This window comes from Pezoporus occidentalis, unplaced genomic scaffold (assembly GCF_034315485.1).
Source record: "Pezoporus occidentalis ecotype Australia unplaced genomic scaffold, CSIRO_AGI_Poc_V1 ctg9, whole genome shotgun sequence".
In the NCBI taxonomy this organism is placed as follows: Eukaryota; Metazoa; Chordata; class Aves; order Psittaciformes; family Psittacidae; genus Pezoporus; species Pezoporus occidentalis.
This window is the reverse complement of record NW_026916262.1, coordinates 3,869,315-3,888,754: the sequence shown is the minus strand read 5'-3', so window position 1 is coordinate 3,888,754 and position 19,440 is coordinate 3,869,315. Positions and strand designations below refer to the sequence as shown.

General features: G+C 37.5%; 1 protein-coding gene across 5 annotated transcripts in view; it reads right to left on the bottom strand.

Moving 5' to 3' along the window:
* The window catches only part of ICA1 (islet cell autoantigen 1), a 74,072-nt gene that overhangs the window by 16,314 nt on the left and 38,318 nt on the right, over positions 1-19,440 (bottom strand). For 3 of the 5 annotated variants that reach the window (XM_062605107.1, XM_062605104.1, XM_062605105.1), the window contains 4 exons: positions 7,816-7,941; positions 7,533-7,631; positions 1,925-2,041; positions 1,441-1,535 (listed from right to left, as the gene is read on the bottom strand). In XM_062605107.1, the coding sequence (XP_062461091.1) occupies positions 1,441-1,535; positions 1,925-2,041; positions 7,533-7,631; positions 7,816-7,941 (437 nt within the window). The remainder of the gene's footprint in view (positions 1-1,440; positions 1,536-1,924; positions 2,042-7,532; positions 7,632-7,815; positions 7,942-19,440) is intronic. The other 2 variants (XM_062605108.1, XM_062605106.1) reach the window with 1 other exon arrangement.

The window sequence follows — 19,440 nt, the reverse complement described above, 5'->3', positions numbered from 1 at the left end:
TTTTTAACTGCTGTTACTTTGTGTAAAGCTACTCAACCAGCAGGGAAGAAAGCAGACACAAGGCTGATGTGGTTAAGAGGCCTGTGCAGGCACATTCTTCCTATCGTCTAGTGACAGGACAGGAGTCATCACCTCTCCTGCTCCTGAAGATATGCTTGTGGCAAAGAAGAGGAAAATTAGAGTCAGGCCAAATTCTAGTATAAAGAATGTTTACTGTCAATGGAAAGTTTTCAGATTTTAAAAGCTTCGTTTTGTGTAATTCTTCTAGAATCTTAGATGTTTATTTATGGTTTGTTTTAGACAGCAAAATGGTGACATTTTTTCACCTCAGTTTTATGACAGACAAGAAAAAAGATAATCTATAAATAAAGTACAACCATGACATGTCATCTGATGCATTTGCTAGTAGGTGCAAATGCACACATCTTGCATAAATCACAAATTCATTCTAGACCTTTATATTCAACACTGAGGAGAACAGTTTATAAAATTATTTATTATTGTCACATGAGATGCAGCATATTCAAGGAAGTGCTGTGGAGACAACCACCTGCCAAATGGCACTTGGCCGAGTCCTTTCTAATCTCAATAGTACCAAATCTGACCAATTTATATACTGGTTTTGGTCAGATTTTGAATCTAAACAAGTAAATAGGACTGGAAAACAGAACTCTTTAAAAATCCATTATAAATAGCTGAGCAAAACCCACTAATCAGTCAAGCTGTTCTCTACTTTTTTGACAACTGATCCTTTGCTGGTTACTTGAAACAGGGACAGTCAAAACAACAGGTGGCAGCAGGATTATATCAATGTTGCATCTCCTCACAACTGAATCCTGATGGTCCCATAGGGGAGTAATCACATCCCATTCTCCTATTCTCCTCTCCCCGTAGCAGTTCATTCATGAGCCTCTCTCACCTCAGAGCACCAGGTAACTCAAACCCCGATAGCATCAGCTCACTTAAATGTACTTTACCCTAAGTACCTGCTGCTTCATTGGATTACTAACTGATGCTGTATACATTACAAAAAGTAATCGCTGCTCAAAGCAATCAGGAATTCATATCCTATTCCCAGGTGAAAGGAGATACTAAGAAGGGAGAAATACAATGCTCATATGTCTTCTCCCATGTGTAGTAGTTTACCATTTTTTTAATTACAGAAAAAATGAAGCAAAAGCTGAAAAATAAAGAGAAGGCTAAGAAAGATGAAAAACATATAAAGGTTTAATGGGTCTTTTAAAATCTCTTAATTCCACCTTAAAATTTATTCATGTACACATTACAACATTTCAGGAATTCTTGTATTAGCTTCCTATTAGCTAGTGTGATCAGACTAGCTGCGTTTGTATTTCTATTTATAAACGTTTGGTGACTTTAGCAACCAGAAAGCAGATTATAGACAAAAATACTTATTAATCTACAGGCCATGCAACTTACTGACTCTGCTGATCTTGTACTGATTTGGTGCTTTCAATCTGCAGATCCTCCTTTTCTGCTTTTTCTGTTAGTTTATTCACAGGATCTTGTAAGCTCTAGATAATAACCATAATATAAATGAAGATAACAAAATAGAATGCGTGTCATTTAAGACCAAACCAAACTACAGAACCCACATTAGTAAGAATGGTTTTGAGCTGTATCAAACTATATCTGATTCAAGCAAAATAAAAAAATGTTTGAAGATACTCAAATTGAGTCATATGAACACCTTTTATACAAGAAGGTGATGCTTGAATACTTCTAAATTCATGTTCTGTTTCCAATGTTCTTAAGTAAAACCATATACACCATGTGCAAAGCAGGCACTGACATCATGTTCTTTGCCATTTTGGGGGCTTTGCCTCTTTTTTTTTTCCTTCTTTTTTGCCCCCCAGTCCCTTCTTTTTTTTTTCCCCAAGATGAGAAGAAATTTATTCTTTACATGATTATTCCTCATATACTGCTTCTTTACTTCTTCAGTCTCTTTTTTTCTGACACAACTATTGACAAAACCTTGGCAACTGCAGTATAATGGGAAGGTACTGTGTGTATCCTGAATCTGAAAACAAGTGTTAAAATGTTGGATAGTTAGTTAGATATAGGCCAGGTGTGGTATTAGGAAGCCTTACAATCTGAAAGACCATACTACAAGATAACAATGTGCAGTTTCCTGGTTAGCATTTTTATAGCCAAAATTTGGACATGTGAACAAGCAGACATTATAGACCAGCTCTCTGAGATTACAGGAGTGATACATATACTACTGGTTGTCTCTGTTATGCATTAATTAGTACTGCTGTATGAAAAGCTAAATAACTGAATATAGTAATTAAATAATCACAGATGTTAGCAATGTGGGTATTTGGCTTTATCAAATGGTTTTGCTGTGAAGGTGAAAACATGTTCCTATTCCCAACGCCTAACTCAGTTTCTCAAAAATAAAACCACATTTTATGTGCATAGTCCTGACTACTTGTGAGTTTATTTATCTCACAGATATTCATAGTTGTGCATCTCACTCATCTTCTTCCCCTCTTTCCCCAAAAAGCTGAGGCTAAACCAAATAAGCCACCTTTTGTGCAGAACTTAACACAAAAATGTAGGAAGTTCAACAAAATGGTAGTATGTTTCATCAGAACAGTAAAAAAAAGGAAAAACTGTGGCTGCTAAATCCATCTCATCTATTAAATAAAAGTTAAGAGTCTCCAGCCCATCTGTTACAATAAAAGCAGGCCCAGGCATGTCACAGGTCTTGTTTGCACTGCCCTGTTAACCAGGACAGATGAATCCCCAGTAGGGGCATTCTAGTTTCTGCTTGGCTCAGTACTTGTCTGTATGAGGAAATGTATACTTCAGTGTTTCAGAAACTGAAGTAATGGATCTGTTGTATACTACAGTTCCATTTTTTTCCTCTTAGTACGTTATTTTTCTATCTAGAACTTCAGATTAATTCGTCATAAGCCACTTTAGCACTGTAGACATGTCCAAAGATGAGGTATCACAAAAGCAGCAATAGTAAATAGAGGAATTAAAGAAATTTATTCTTTATTCTGTGATTGCCACTTTTTTTTTTTTTTTGACACTGTAACAATGCTACCCAGAATCACACATAAGTGTACTTCCTGGATTCTGAATAAGGGACACTAGTCACCTCGGGCTAGATCACTTGTGAAGGAATATGTTACCCTTTAACTGCATTGGTACTGGCTATTGATTAGGTTCCGCTTCTTGTACCATTAAAATTGATGGGAATTATTCCATTGACTCCAAGAGGACCTGAATTAGAATTCAAAAACATAAGAATATGCATTATACTTGTACAGAAGTGCAATGCAGAGAAAGACAGCATAGCTTTGCATTACAGGGACTTCCTCTGCTGCAGAGTTAACTCTGGTTCCAGCTCAGGCCCTACTTTGTGGCTGTTACTTGCTCACAAAATTCCTTCACCTGTATCTGGGCTGCTTTCAAGTCAAGCCAAGATCATCTGGACTGCACACAAAACCTGTCCTCTGCAGTTAAATCACCAGTGTTGATAAAGCACTCAGCTTGCCCACAGTTCCCCCCAAGTGCCTCGGACAACTAATGCGCTTCCTTTTGACTGAGAAAGAATCAAAGCAACACAATAAGGGCAGATCCAGGAGCCAGGACTTCACGACACATGTGGAGAAATGCAGCACCACTGAGGAGACAAAAGCTTGGATAGGTTTCATTTGGGGGAGAGCTGAAAAGGAAGAGGGAAAAGCAGGTAGCCTCAAAATTTCCTCATGGAGATTCATCAGGAAAAACCCAATAAACACCTAATGCCCCCACAAAACCCCTAGAGACAGAAAATGATATGCAATATTGCTGTGAATAAAGTCAACATGCAACAAAGGATAGGATAAAAAAAAGAAAGTATACCCAACTACAGCAGAAATCAGCATGAGGCAACAGTATTGTAGTACCTGCTTGGACAGGGTTCTCCAAACCATGTAAGGAGCACAGTGTTTCACTTTGCACAGAAATAAATGGATGCACTGAGAAATACACCTTTTGACTCTATTACCAGAACTATTATTATTTCTAGGCTCATATGAACTCTTCAGGAAGTTAGGTAATATACATTAAAATGTAAAAAATGTAACTAATTATTCATTAAGTAACTAAGGTAAATAAATGGAGACAGAAATTAAAAAGAGGTATTATTCCTGAAAAATAGCCCCTGAAATAAATTTGAATTCATGCAATATATAGTAATTTCAAGAGAATGAAACTTTAAAGGCTTTACCAAAACATCAACTCATCATCTTTAGTAGTACAGCAATGGATACAGTAACAGATACTTCAGATACTTTTACATCACAATACAGAGTTGTTAGCACATTAATAATCATCCTTCGTCAAGCATGAAACTCGAAGTTAGGAAATACAGCTGCAATAGCACGATTATACTACTCTCAGCATATACCCTGAAGCAAAGAAAACAAATGGACTGTTTTTCATTAAGTGAGTTTTGGCAAACATCTCTAAAGACAATGTTTTCTTTCCAGAAACAATCCCAAGAGGCTTTTAAGAGTCTCTTTCCTGAGGTAAACCTGGTACATGAATATATTCATACTACTAAATACAGACAGTAATCTTCCAGTACATAGCACCTTCTAATTTTTCAGTAAGACAATCTACATCTAAATCAAGCATTAGTAGTTTCTTTAAATTCCTGTTTTAAAGTAAAATGCTAATCCTACGTACACATATGCTTAGTTTAATTCAAAAGAATCACTTGCAGCAAAAGGTGAATTAAACTGCTAGATTGCTACTGGAATCATAATAGACAAAAATTATTTGCAAGTACCAAACTAAAAAAAATTCTTTTAGGAAAGATCCCTTCTAAGATACAACATAGGGAAAATATTCTAAAAGGGGTACCTCCCAATTTAATGTAGAAATGGGCACGCTGAAATATTTTATGTGTGGTTTAAGCTATTATATATTTGGATTATATATTTTTTAATGTGTAAAGCTTCTTCAATTGGTATATTTTTAGACCAAAAGTTTCTCCATGAGGAACTACACTTGCCTAGATCTCTTATAGCTACTTATTAAACTTCATAAAAAAATAATACCATGTAATCTCAATATAGAATTATCTTGCATCTCCTTCTTAATATATAATTACTCTGGCATAAACATATGATATGAATGGGAGAGATCAGTTCCCTAAGCATAAACATCTATTGTTATTCCACACCCAGGTCTAACAGAGGAGACATGGGACCCACAGAAGTCCCACACCCTTCAGAAATGACAAGTGAAGGTGAGGTGATTTACCCTAGTAAGGCACCTGGAGTACCAGCAGACATATATTCTCCTAGGCAACAGAATCTCACCTGATGCAACCACCAGATTTTGATTTAATCTTCTCATTTAACATAAACAAACAGGAACTACTAACTGGGTGAAAAGAGATCATGGAGGAGACTTGGTATAGGAAATAATCCCACGCTCTAAAGACCGAAAGAAATACAGAACTGAAAGGTAGTAACATAGTCTTATTCCCAAGCAGCTGTTTTATGAAACCACAGACTTCCATAAAATTCTGTAGCATAAAATTACCTCTGATTAGCATAATTTCTCAGCATACATTTCACTGCAAAACCAGGAAATTGTATCTTTTCAGTGCAGGAGGCCAGCAATGAAAATGGTTAAGATTCTCATAACAAAGTCAGGCTGCATCCTAAACACACTACAATATTCACAACCATTATTACAGTTACTTTTTGCTTCAAGGGCGTGCTTGTTACATATGTCTCGACTCAATACAGATTGTATTTCTTCATCACAGATTTCCAATCTAATTTCAAATTTAGATCATACTGAAATCTTTCACAGAAGGAAGTTCAAAAGATAACAAACATCCCCAAATCTCTCTCATCCTCCATCACAAGGGTATTTCACTCTCCACAACAGGTGAATTTTCTCTACAAGTTTCTCTCCAATGTCCAAATGTTACTATGCTTTTTGAAAAATCATACATCCTGTTCAAATAATCAAATTTTTAGATATAAAAGAGAACGAATACCCAGCAACAACACAGGCTACCTACACAAATCAGAATGAAATTGGTTTGCATTAAAGCAAAGGGAAAAAAATTCCTCCGAAACCTTCTAACACTGGGAAGGTATGAAAACAGTCCACAAGCATGACACCCAGGCTCCTGAGCAGGGTAAATCCTGGCCATGCAAAACCCAGGCTGTGAACTAGACATCAGAAGCAACAGTGAGGAAATAAAGGGGATTTTCTTTTTTTGGTTTGGAATTTAATTGGTAAGTGTGTAGGTAATTACTAGCAATGTCAAGGTAACTATGCCCTACTGTCTCCTGCTGCAATCTGCTCCGGCAGATTGCTGAAACAAGCTTTGGCTAAACCCCATCTTCCACGACATGCGCTATCCAAGAAAGAAGCTTAGAGTTATGTTAACTTCATAGCAAATGAGGTCTTTTCCTGCAAGACAGGTTTCTTCAGAGGCTGGGTAAGATGAAACAATTTATAAGCCTCTTCATTTTTGTCCTTGGTCAAGAGAGACTGAGCTTAAAATTTATTTGTTTGGTCTATTGTGATGTTTCATGCTGCAGAAGTAACAGCCTCCACAAGCTCTTTATGCACTTCAAAGTTCAGAAACTGCTCCCTCCCAACCCACATTCTAGAAAACAACTTTAAATATAGCATAGTTATGTACAGACAAGTTTGGCAGTCTGGGGTGAATTAAACCATATACCTTCTGGTGCTTCTTTTCCAGGAGCTCTGGGGTAGCTGCAGGCTAAATAGCATAATGCAGTTCAACTTCCACTTCTAAGTGTCAAATGCACACGCATTTCATGGATTGAGGCTATGACTTGTAATTGTTTTCAAACTGGGTTGTCTCTTCAAGCAAGCAGTGTCTGCTGCAAGTCATTCATTCCTCACTTTCCTTCCAGTGCTAACCCTTCCCTCAGATATCCTTCAGACAAATGTTATTTTTCTCCCATGCAAATAGGATCAGCCAATAGTTATCATGTTGCACAAAATATGGGATAATTGGAAATATGATAATTTTTTTTTTCCTGTTTTCCCATTCCTCTACTGAACCTCAAATTGCAAGGGGCAAAGCAACCATGAAGGGGCAGGCATGACCAGGAAAATACACAATGCTGAGTGATGACTTTTAGATACCTGGTGAAACTCTGAACTCAGATTACAGCCAGATATCAAATATATTCCATACTTCAAGATTACAAAGAAACAGCAAATACCACTAGTCAAGCAAAACTATTTCCCAGAGCACTGAAGGGTTAAAAAGTCTCAGTACAGGTGTGGAAACCGTGTAACTCATCCATGTACTCAGTATTTAGCCAATAAAGTGTTCTTAAAGAGTCTGAGTTTTAAAAAAAACAGGTGAAAAGGCAAAATAGCATTAATTCACTTGCATGATTCCGGAGAGCAACATAATTTCCTAATTCCGCTGCATTTTATCATTCTTTTGGAATAATCAAACAAAATCCCAGTTAGCAGGAACATATCTCTATATTCCTCACCTTTAACATCGTGAATTCGTATGGCTGATAACCTTTGAAACTTTCATGGATGGCTGCCATCGTGTGTGAAGTTTTTTCCCAAAAATGAAGAAGTGTTATCTGTAAGGTAGGATGAAATTTCAATGCAATGTTAGCTTTAATACCAGTCTGCTTTCAGTGAAAATCTCACATCTCCCCTCCAATACTAGTTACAGTTCTTACAGTTGAATATTGCCATGGTAACCTCTTAAAAAAACATATATTAACAGTAAATATTTCGGAGGTCAATGTTTTCATTGGATACCTGATATGTTGTTAACACATGAGAAAGGAGGTTGCATCTGCTCGCTCCCAAAAGATCCACTTTTTGACAGACATCAGTTTTCAGTTTGTCAAAGTTGAGTTTTGCATGTCGCACTTGAGCTTGAACCTTCAAACAAAGAGACAATTGTTCATGTAGTGAATTCTTTTTTTCCCTCTGTTTCTCACGGAAGAGCAAATGAACACAACTTTTAGGTAAATCAGACAACAGAGCAGACTCAATTAAAATTTATATAGAACTTTAGCATCAGCCCCACTGAAAATAAGATACAGCAGGCTGAGATATGCTAAAATATGGCTGTTGCTATCTTCTGTGTTACTGTTTTTCTAACAATATTCAGTGAAGTTTTGCTTGTAACCTCTCTTTGCAAGATGAATATTAGTATCAAATATATACTGAGAAGGTAATAATTGGAAAACATGCTCATTTTGGTATCTCTTTACAGAAATACCAATTCAAAGATTGACCAACAAATTTGGAACTAAAATTTTACTACATAATATACAGGTGCACAGGCAGAAATGTCTCCTTGTACCTATTATTGTAGGAGACGAATTACACTGACAAACTTTAAAGCCGATCTGCAACTCTTGTTGACAATACAGCATGTCAGTAACTTTGAACTGCTACAAAAATTTCACTTATTGAAGTTTTCCTTCTAAAACAGAGTACTTCTCTTGTAAACAATTTCACTTTTAAAGGGTTTTAGTTTTTCACATTATTCTTCTACCATCTGTCAAGTAGATACAAGACACCCTCTGGTACACAAGCCGCACATGTTTGACAACACCACTGGTGTTCTCATGTGCAGGTATCAGGGTAAAAAGCTGACGTAGGCATTTATAACCCAGGATCACCGTTTTTATGTCAGCTTTGTACACAATTCATTTATAACAAAATTTGTATACAAAATTCAATTTTCTTCCACAGAAATGTGAAACAACCAAACCACAAACATAATTATTTTCCTGTAACTCTTTCACAGTTAAAATAAAATGTTTACCCAAAAAAACCCTGCGCAGTAGAAAAAAACCCACTTAAAGCAAATTAAATATATTTCCTTTCCTTTACTGGCCAAACTTGGAGAATAAAGTGATTTTATTCAGAATATGCAGACCCCATCACACAAGATCTGACAAACATGTATGATCCTCGCCTTCACAACTGAATCCAGAACCTTGCAGCAAGTGCCTGTGACTTGTGCAGGAAGGACAAATACATACCTCATAACGCAATTCAAAATGTGAGGGTTACCATATGACTAACCTTGTTTTCACAAACTCAGGATTTATGAGACTTCCAATCAGCTACAAACCCAGCAAAAGATCACAAATTCATCAGATGATCTAATCACACAAATTGTGGGACTTCTGGGATGCTGGATACATGGCAACCTTTTTTTCACTGATCAGATCAGCTCTGCAGAAGTAATATAATAGGGTTGCACATATCATAGGCCCGATATAAGGACGAAACTACCATAATTTAGAATTTCTGATAAATGCAGCACCTCACCTGTGAGATTTGAATTACAGAAAATGATGCCTAGAAAAATAATACTTTTTTTTTTTTTTCGATAAAGAAACAGCAGTGATACTCTATAAGATAGCTTTTTGGTTAGTCTATTCATATAGCAGGGGAAGTCTTCTCCACACATTACACCAAGCTATCAATCAACAAATCTTGAGTTCTGGTAATAACAACCATGTCTCAAACTTCTGACTTGACCCAGTGCTCTAACCACAAGACTATATCAACTTACTGATGACTTGCTTTCTTTTTTTTTTTCAAACTGAAGAGTTTCAAACCAAAGAGGGGTGTCCAGAGCTGGCAGAGTTCTTGGGTAGTTAGGAGATGTTTTGATGAGGTGGAGACAGATTTGAATTCCTCAGGAAGGAGGAAATTGCTCCCATTGCTTTCACTCCTTAGGCATGACAAATGCTAAGCTATGATATAAAAAGCAAAAAGAAGCTACTGCCAAGGTATCTCCCTACAACATACAGTATTTGGTGAAAAGTCTTACCCAGTCGGATCTACACTGGCATGAGCTGAGGCTGCCTCTTACTTTGGGGTCCTCGAGGGACTCCACACTACTACTTTTAGCTCATGCCTGGTGAAAGCCCAAGGGAGGCACTGTGCTATCCACGCCAGGAGTTCTACCCCATGCATGAACTCTCTAGTCAAAACAGCAGGTGGGTGATGAGCTTATGAGCTTCCAAAATTAAGCAGCAATGGAAGAGGATGGGGGCAGTGGCAGGAGTGGGGAAGCTTTATCCAGGGCTCAATAAAACACCTTTGTCCCACATTAGGTCTTTAAACTCTTTATTTGCTTTAGCTGTGAGTGACTGAGAGCACAGATTTACAACTTCAGCCAAAAAATGAGAACTGTGAAAAAAAAAAAACCAACAAAAAAACCAAACCAAACCCGAACCCCATGGGCCTATGCAAAAACGAACTTCTAACTGAAATCCAAACATGAGATTACCTGCAGCTTTTGCCAGAAAGAATTGCTACAACAATTTAAGTAAGAGATGTTGTAGGGTTTTGAAAAACTTTGTGAGGCTTAAGACTAAAGTCTGATCTCAGTTGTGGCTGTGAAATTCCAGAGAAATTCAACTGATGTGAGCAGAAGTGGGTCACATGTAAAACTATATTTTACAATGGTGCAGCTGAGATCAGAATCCCTTTCCTATTCGGTATATCATAGCACTGGTGCAAACACAGTAAGAACAGCTGTAGCTTTGTAAACTGATAATCCAAGTAGGTAAAGAATGTTAGCTCTGGGGAATATAAATACTCTGTCAGAGATGGTGGGCCACAAGAAAAGGCAAAACAAAAAAGTACTACTAAAGGTAATTATTAATTCATACAACCTCAAGTCTACACAAGGACTTTATATTAGACTGGGATTTGAGTCTACCTCATGTCTCCAACTACCCAGAAGAGAAAAATAATCCAGAAACCCAAAAACTTGTGAAATTTGAGTTGCAGTCTTCCTGCACACAGTCTGCAGGGACATTTAGCAAGAAATAATGTCAGTATTTATCTTAACTAAACATGTGATTAGTTTCTCTTTTAAAAGCTAGAGCATTCATAAAGAGGTGATCCACAAAGCAATGTGGAATACAAGCCTGTATGTTTGACATGATCATATGTGTTATCAAATGCCACACATTTCTCTTGCCAACCAGAGAAGATACAATACTATAATAATTATTAAATTAAGAATGCTTTTAGGTTTTTTGATATACTGAAAGTTTATTGAGCAGAAGCACTCTCCATTTTGCAGCAGCAGTGAGGTAAGCGAAGAACAAACACCACATACTGCATCAGCATGACATGATCTTCTGCCTTTTATGTATGCCAATAAATGCATTTTCAATTCAAATTATTATTAGACATCTTTTAAGATTACTTGTGGCTTCAGGAATTAAGTATAAAAGCTTAGTACTTACAAAGCATAATCTACTCAATACCACACAAATTATAACCTTTGGTTTTCTACTCAAGGGAAAGCTAATGTAATACATACTAATCTCCTTTCTCTGCAATGAGTCTTCAAGACATGAGAAGCAGGACCTCATTGTGGTCTCAGTATTGCACATTTTTATTCATACATTTAACTTCATTAAAGCCAAACATACAAAATTTCTTCAAATGCCTAGTCTGAGAAGTGTCAGGATTTTACTAACTGTACGAGAACCACACCAATCCGAATGCAACTTGGACATTTTACAATGAAGGAGCTCCTAAGCATCTAAAACTGTAGGTGTTAGTTTTAGGGTTTATGCTGCACAAGAAAAGCTTATGGTACTACTGACATAAAAAAGGTTATTACTCCTCGTCTTTTTATTTTCTAAGCAGCAACCTGCTTTTAATTTCCCAATGCAAACATCTAAGCACAATATTTATGGAATAGAATTCTTTAAAGAGAGCACATAAGAAAACATAGATTTGGAAAGCAGTATCTTACTAAATCAATAGCTTGATAAACTATAAGATGCCAGACAAACTGAAAATAATTTCAAAACTAAAATAAATAATATAGAAATGTTAAAAACCTAGGGGCTTGAAAATCAGATACTGGGATGTTTGATTGTGAGGGCAAATATTTACTAACATAGGTTCCTAAATCTATATTGAAACAGAGAAGTCCCAATCTTCAAGACTGCTAATATAAAACCCCCAAATGTTCAGACCCAGTTAAAAAACCCTATTCAGTATGTTCAGTTACTAAAATACGGATTTCTCATGTATTTCCAAGGAATCTTTATATCCTCTATGGTACATCTGTGTTATTACTTTCTTCTACTCCACCATAAGATACAAAATTTATTTTCAGTAGTAGCCCAACTTCAGGGACAATTCATCTAGTGAAGCATCATCTCCAAAAGAAAAGTTGGATAAATGTGCTAACTCATTTTACATACAGTATATTTTTTGTCTCAGCATTTCCAGCATAGAAGCAGAAACAGATGCTTCCAGTCTAATTTGTCACCCAGCCTCTCACTTACTCGATCTGAAAAGCATGCACAGCATGTGTACAGGCTGGAAGGAGGAGGGTAAGTAAATCAAGAGGGAAAAATGCCTGGAATATAGCAAACCTTCCTGTTGGGGGCTCTGGGTAAACTCTACCAGCAGATGGAATCAGCACAAATCTCTGCATTAAATAAATATAGCACCTTCTGGCATACCTGATCATTGTGAAGACTACATGAAAATTAAATTCAAACTGAAGTAGGCAGCAGCTTGAGGACAAAGTATTTAGAGCATAGCTTATCTTGCAGCATGTCTGCATACGGCACAGAAAGCATAAGGAACTAGATTCTCAGTTCCTACGAAACTGTAATAACTGTAATAACTTTATACCATGAGTGGTGTTATGACAAGGAGCACCCATTACACTTTTACATGCACATATATAAGCTAGATTTTTTTATTTTTACTTTTTAAATTCAAGATTGATGCTGGGTAGTTAGAGAACAGAAAAGGTAATGTTTTACACAAAATAATGCCTGTAGCTTAAACTTTTCCATGTGCAATCCAAGAACTTCCAACATCATGTACAGTACTGAACTTGAATTCAGTGAGCTTTGCTATGTTCTGTATTTTACAGACTATGCTTTGACTCAACTGTTCCCTTGGGTTGGACTAGTATTTACTGCATTTATTAATCTCTGCCCATCAACTTGTAGGAGTAACACATCAGAACAATGGTTAAAGAAGAGGTAGCATACTTCTATTTGTCTGCTTCAGTCCTTGTTATTAAAATATTCATTTATGATCTGATGAGAAACACTGATAGAAATTAATTTTAGGTGATTAAATTTATAAAGTGAGAAACTCCTAGCTAAAGAGGAAAACTTCTTGGACAGTGTAATAGACCCAAATAATACCACTTGGGTCTGAAGCTGAGTAGATGTACATCAGACTTATTGAAGAAACAAAACTATTCTTGAGATATGAATTTAAGTAACCTAAAGTGCATAATGAATTCCAATGACACATTTCTTAAATTTGCCATTTTGGACTTAATTACAAATGCCTGTGCTTTCGCACACATCCCCATGCACCCTCATTCTGTTAAGCCTGATTAAGCAAATTCAGAATCATAGAACAGAATCATAGAATAGTTAGGGTTGGAAAAGACCTCAAGGTCGTCTAGTTCCACCTCCCCTGCCATAGGTAGGGACACCTCACACTAAACCATGTCACCCAAGGCTCTGTCCAGCCTGGCCTTGAGCACCACCAGGGATGGAGCATTCACAACCTCCCTGGGCAACCCATTCCAGTCCCTCACCACCCTTACAGTAAAGAATTTCTTCCTTATATCCAATCTAAACTTCCCCTGTTTAAGTTTTAACCCATTACCCCTTGTCCTATCACTACAGTCCCTAATGAAGAGTCCATCCCCAGCATCCCTATAGGCCCCCTTCAGATACTGCAAGGCTGCTATGAGGTCTCCACGCAGCCTTCTCTTCTCCGGGCTGAACAGCCCAACTTCCTCAGCCTATCTTCATATGGGAGGTGCTCCAGTCCCCTGATCATCCTCGTGGTCCTCCTCTGCACTTGTTCCAACAGTTCCCTGTTCTTTTTATGTTGAGGACACCGGAACTGCACACAATACTCCAAGTGAGGTCTCATATATGAGTAGAGGGGCAGGATCACCTCCTTCGACCTGCTGGTTGACCTGCAGCCCAGTATACGGTTGGCTTTCTGGGCTGTGAACTGCAACATGAATTGCAACTTAATTACCATTGCATGTCTACCTGTCTCACTCTTGAAAGCAACAAAACCCCTTCTAGTGGAAGGCGTCCCTGCCCATGAGAGGGGGCTGGATCCAGATAAACTTTTAATGTCCCATCCAACCCAAACTGTTCTGTGATTCTATAATTTGATGACACTGCTTGTCTGTCTGCCACAAAAGGACAACTGATATGTCAGCTTTGAAAGAGAAGTTATGTCACTGTGAGGAGAGGAAAAACTGCTGGTACACCTGCCGTACAGCCTGCCTTTTTCTTTTGCTATGCAGGACTACCAGAGTGGAGCCACTACCTATGACTCACTCCCAGTCACTACAGCAGCACAAGCAAATAACACTTTGAAACAACTGCTGAAAATATACACATCCTGTGTTGAGGTAGTTTAAATGTATCAGCAAATTCAAGTGGAAAGATATCTGTGAAAGCTGCATTAAATGTAAATTAGGCTAGCCACACTATAAGAGATAAAGATTCTGGAAACGAAACTGTCACAACTGCCTGGTATCCCTGAAGTGGTTGAAAACTCTCATTATATACAGACTTGATGAAGGTAAGTCTATCACAAGATACAACACAGCACAAAGATTGTACAGCCACCAAAGTTTATTCTTCTAGTGGCTGAAACATTTGTAGAAGAAACAGACTAAATATTCAACTGAACCATGGTGATATTCAACATAATCCAATGAAATCAATACCTACTCAAATAACTGCAAATATCTACTAGCAAATTACTTGTCATGATTATCCACAGATTTTAGATTTAATTGAAGCAACTAATTCACCAGTTCAGGTGCCTCACTGGAGGATACAGCATGCCCATGACAGTCCCAGAACTCAAAGTAAGCAACAGAAGAAGAATGCTAAAGTACACAAAGAAAAAAAAAAATAAAAAGACAAAAAAAAAAAGAAAAAACAGAAACAATGCTATACCAAGAAAAATTATGCTTCTCTACCAAACAATTTGATCTGAAACATCAATTCTCTGAAAAAAAGAACAACCATAAAGTCATCATAAACTGGTAGAAAGTTTTCTTCCTTTAATCATAATTCTTTTTTCTAGTAAGATCAATCAAATCTCCGTGATTTTAACATGCATTTTGCTCTCCTTATGCTCTGTCAAAGTGGTCTAGAGGAAAGAACTAGTAAGAAGTCACTTTTTAACTGAAATGTTATTCCCCAAAACCCAGCAGCTTTCATGCAACTTTGTCATGCAAACCGGCTATATTTAGCTATTTTCCCAATCCTACCCTATTTGAATTCACATGGCAGAACCATTCTTGAACTTATTTTTCCTTCACAAAAACTGAGTTTAGTCAAAACCAGGATTTTTGATCTGCCTCCACAGTCAGAAAGGGAGACTAAGTAACAGCTGTAATAGTTTTAACTCACACACAAGAACAATAGTGGCTGATGACATTTCACATTTTATTTGAATATGTGACTATTCCCTTTGATTGCAATAGTATCGGTCATTACTATTTAACATTTATATTACAGCAGTTCCTGAAGGCTTCAGTGAGACTGGGTCCATTGTCCCTGGCACCAAAAAGCACTGAATAAACTACAGGTCTGCCGCAGAGTTATGGGATGCTCATGCACAAGCCCAAGTGTTTGACAGACACTGGATTGCACTGGCAAAACATGCCCTCACCAGCTATATACAGAGGCGAGTGACTCTTGGACCCAGCAGTACAGGGCAGTGCACATTATAGCAACCACTTGTTCTGTTTTGCAAAATAAATCAACTAAAAGATCCCAGTCTTGTAAATATGACCATGAATAGCCTGCCCCACTCCATCATTTGTGTGGTACAGTTCTCTTAAATCTCCATTGTGCTATAGAGCACATGTGCATACACACACACATATCTACTACAAACATTTATCTATTGCAACATCTACCAACTAAAAAGCATTAGAGCTGCCAATGGGTGTCTGGATATACCAGATCCAAGCAAATTTCAGCCTTCAGCTGTGCTCAGCTGATTAGAGAACTTGGAAAGTTTGAAGGCATTATGGGTTTGTTTTTCTGCTTATACTGATTTATAATATAATATAAACATATCCTGACTGGTGTACAAATAAAATGAACATAAAATTCCAAGTTTAGGGGTGAGGGGGAGAGTGATGGCTTTTTTTTTTCAATTTCTCATGCATAGCGTAAGGCTATAGGATTTTAAACACCTCTTTTTCTTCTGTTCCCCTCACGAAGGGCTAATAAAGATACTATAAACAGGAGAGTATTTGTATACCAGGCAAGGAAAGGATTACATAACAGAACTGAATTTCACATGGACACTTTACACTGACACATGATAGCTTTGACACAACACACAGGTCTAAATTTCTGTGTAGTGCGCAACAGAATTTCTCAAACCCACGAAATTAATAGAAATAAAATAACATTTTTTTGTACTTTATTCCCATTTGTGCCTGTGATGCTCTACTATGCTATAGAACAACTGGGGTGCTTAATTATTTTTTCATCAGGAAAGTGATGTTACTTCTGCCTGTAACATGCTCTGCTGCTCTGAGACACCAAATAAATTATAATTTGAAATAAAAAAACCCACAACAAACCAGAACTTTTTAAGCTGCATTGAAGGAATTTTGCAAAGTTGCATTACTTAGACCTTAAACTCTATATACATATATATATGTATATGTTTATCATTAGAGTATCATCTCCCAGAATGGATCACAACAACCTAAAATTCTTTTAAGGTTGTATAATCGTAAAATCACAGAATGATTTGGGTTGGAAGGGACCTTAAAGATAATCTAGTTCCAAACCCCTGCCATGGGCAGGGACACCTTCCACTAGACCAGGTTGCTCCAAGCCCCGTCCAGCCTGGTCTTGAACACTGCCAGGGATGGGGCATCCCCAGCTTCTTTGTGTAACCTGTGCCAGTGCCTTGTCACCCTCATAGTATGGGATTTTTTCATGATGTCTAACCTAAATCTACCCCCTTTTAGTTTAAAACCCTTACCCTATCACTACATGCCCTTGTAAAAAGTCCCTCTCCAGCTTTCTTGCAGGCCCCCTATAGCTAATACTGGAATATATACTAGTACCTATACCTGGAATATATACTGGTAATATAATACTAGAGCCTAATACTGGAAGGCCACTGTAAGGTCTCTGAGCCTGCACTTCTGAAGGTGGAACAAGCCCAAATGTCTCAGCAGTACAAATCGTCAGTACGGTACATGATGTTCTATACTTTATTAGCAATTGCAACTTTTAAAACCTTAGCCACTTAAAAACCACATCCACATCCTTCTTATGCTGGGGCTGAAAGCTAAACACAGTATTTTCCAGGTGAAGTCTCATGAGAGTGGAGCAAGGGGGAGAAACACCTCCCTTGACCTTATGGCCATGCTCCTCTTGATGCAGCCCAGCATATGGCTGGCTTTCTGGGCTGCAAGCGCATACTCCTGGTTCAGGTGGAGCTTCTCACATGAACACATGCAGGACCTTGGACTTGGCACTGTTGAACTTCAGGAGGTTCACACAGACTTGGTATATTTATGTTGGATTAAGTTCTCACAGTTTTAAAAACACATGAGATGTCATTTATTTAAGACAGTATAAAAAACCCCACCTTTTTTATAGTAGTTCAACTAAAGTAATGGATACTTAATTTACTTTTTCCATTATGTTAAAACACTACTAGAAACATTCAGGTATTTGTGGGTAGCAAAGTTTTAAACTCCAGGAACCTGTATTTTCTCCAATTCTAATAGGATATGGACAATTTTAGCAGTTCTTTGAAGAGAGCCACTATAAATCCGGCAGTAATCTTCAAATTACAGTAATTATTTTGGCTCATTTTTTGCCAGAGTTTGTCCCTGTGCACAGCACGATTCCTGTCTTCTTGGTCATTCTTACCTGATTTAGCTTTGGGAAGCTCTGCAGGTGTTCTGGAAAAGCATTCCTAAACAGTTGCCATATATTTGGCTAGAGAGTTCAACTTCAGAACAAATCAGTAGATTAACATCACAAAATACTACTTCTGACTTACCCTAAGGCACGTTTTCCAGAGACACATACTACGTGTGCCTAGCTCTGATGCTGGTATCTACTTTGTTACCCTGTGATCTGTTTTAGTGGATGGAGATCTGGCCAACACAAACAATCAAGACTAGAGTTTGGTTCATATTACCCTAAAAGAGCCTATTTCTTTCCACTGGACTATAAAGGGAGTTCTTTTTGATTACTTCAGCGCAGACATCTACACAGCACATGTCTGAAGTTAGGTTTGATAAATCCTAGCCTAAGTGAAGTCCAAAAAAAAAACCCACAAACCTAAACCAATCTCCTTTATTACTAATAATAACAGTATTAAATACATGCCTTATTTACCATTTGAATTCATCCAGTATAAGCTTCCAAGCCATGGTTCTTGATTAAACTCCTGAGGAGTAGATTGACCCTCAGCAACTTACATACCATGGGCAAGCCTACTCTTCATTTTCTCTTTGTTAAATGATGTAGATTGGCTTAGAAACACCTTGTCTTAAGTAAGCTCCCCTACTCTTCAAGTTACATCTTACACTTTTTGATACTTTTCCTTAAGTTTTTCTTAATTTCTAGCCCTGTCCTTGTCCTGTCAGTACTTTGGGTCAAATGTCTGTGACTTCTTCTTCCTGGTTTGAAATCCATGTATATGGTCCTGGGTAAAGGAGAATCTCATGTTAAAAAGGAAAGTGCTTAAAAAGCATTGCTGCATTTTTTTTTCCTTTAACAGTAATATAAAATTATATGGTAAGAAAAGATGTTGTTAGGTACATTGAGTAAACTACTACTATTTTAAAATCCCAATAGAGGATTTTTTTCCCCAAAAGATATTATACAAATATCACGTTTACCAAACAGCCAGGCTGTGGACATGCACCATAACTTCTTTGTGGATTTTATTCAGTAGAATATGAAATTTGCCCTTTGTGTCACATTTACACCACATTTCCCTCTTATGTTTTTCAACACTCTGCCTGTAAAAATTTTACTGCCTTGAGCCTGTTGGCTGACACGTCACGTAACTCCAGCCTGGCAGTAATGAGTAAGCCATGGTCTAAACTGCTTACTTCATAACCACTGACAGTCAGCAGATGTGTGCAATTCTCTCACCCCTGTGAGGATATAAGGTTATGGCTGGCTTGAATATTCTTCCTTTTTCTCGCCTTCAAAAAACAAAGTTTCGTTGTACCATCTTCTCATATATTCACTGACAACTATTGCAGAAATTGAATCCTGCTAAGTAGCTTTTCTTCTCTCCTTTATGCAAGCCCATGCACATTTGTTTTACTCCTTTTTCTCTTTCTTTTTTTTCTACTACCTC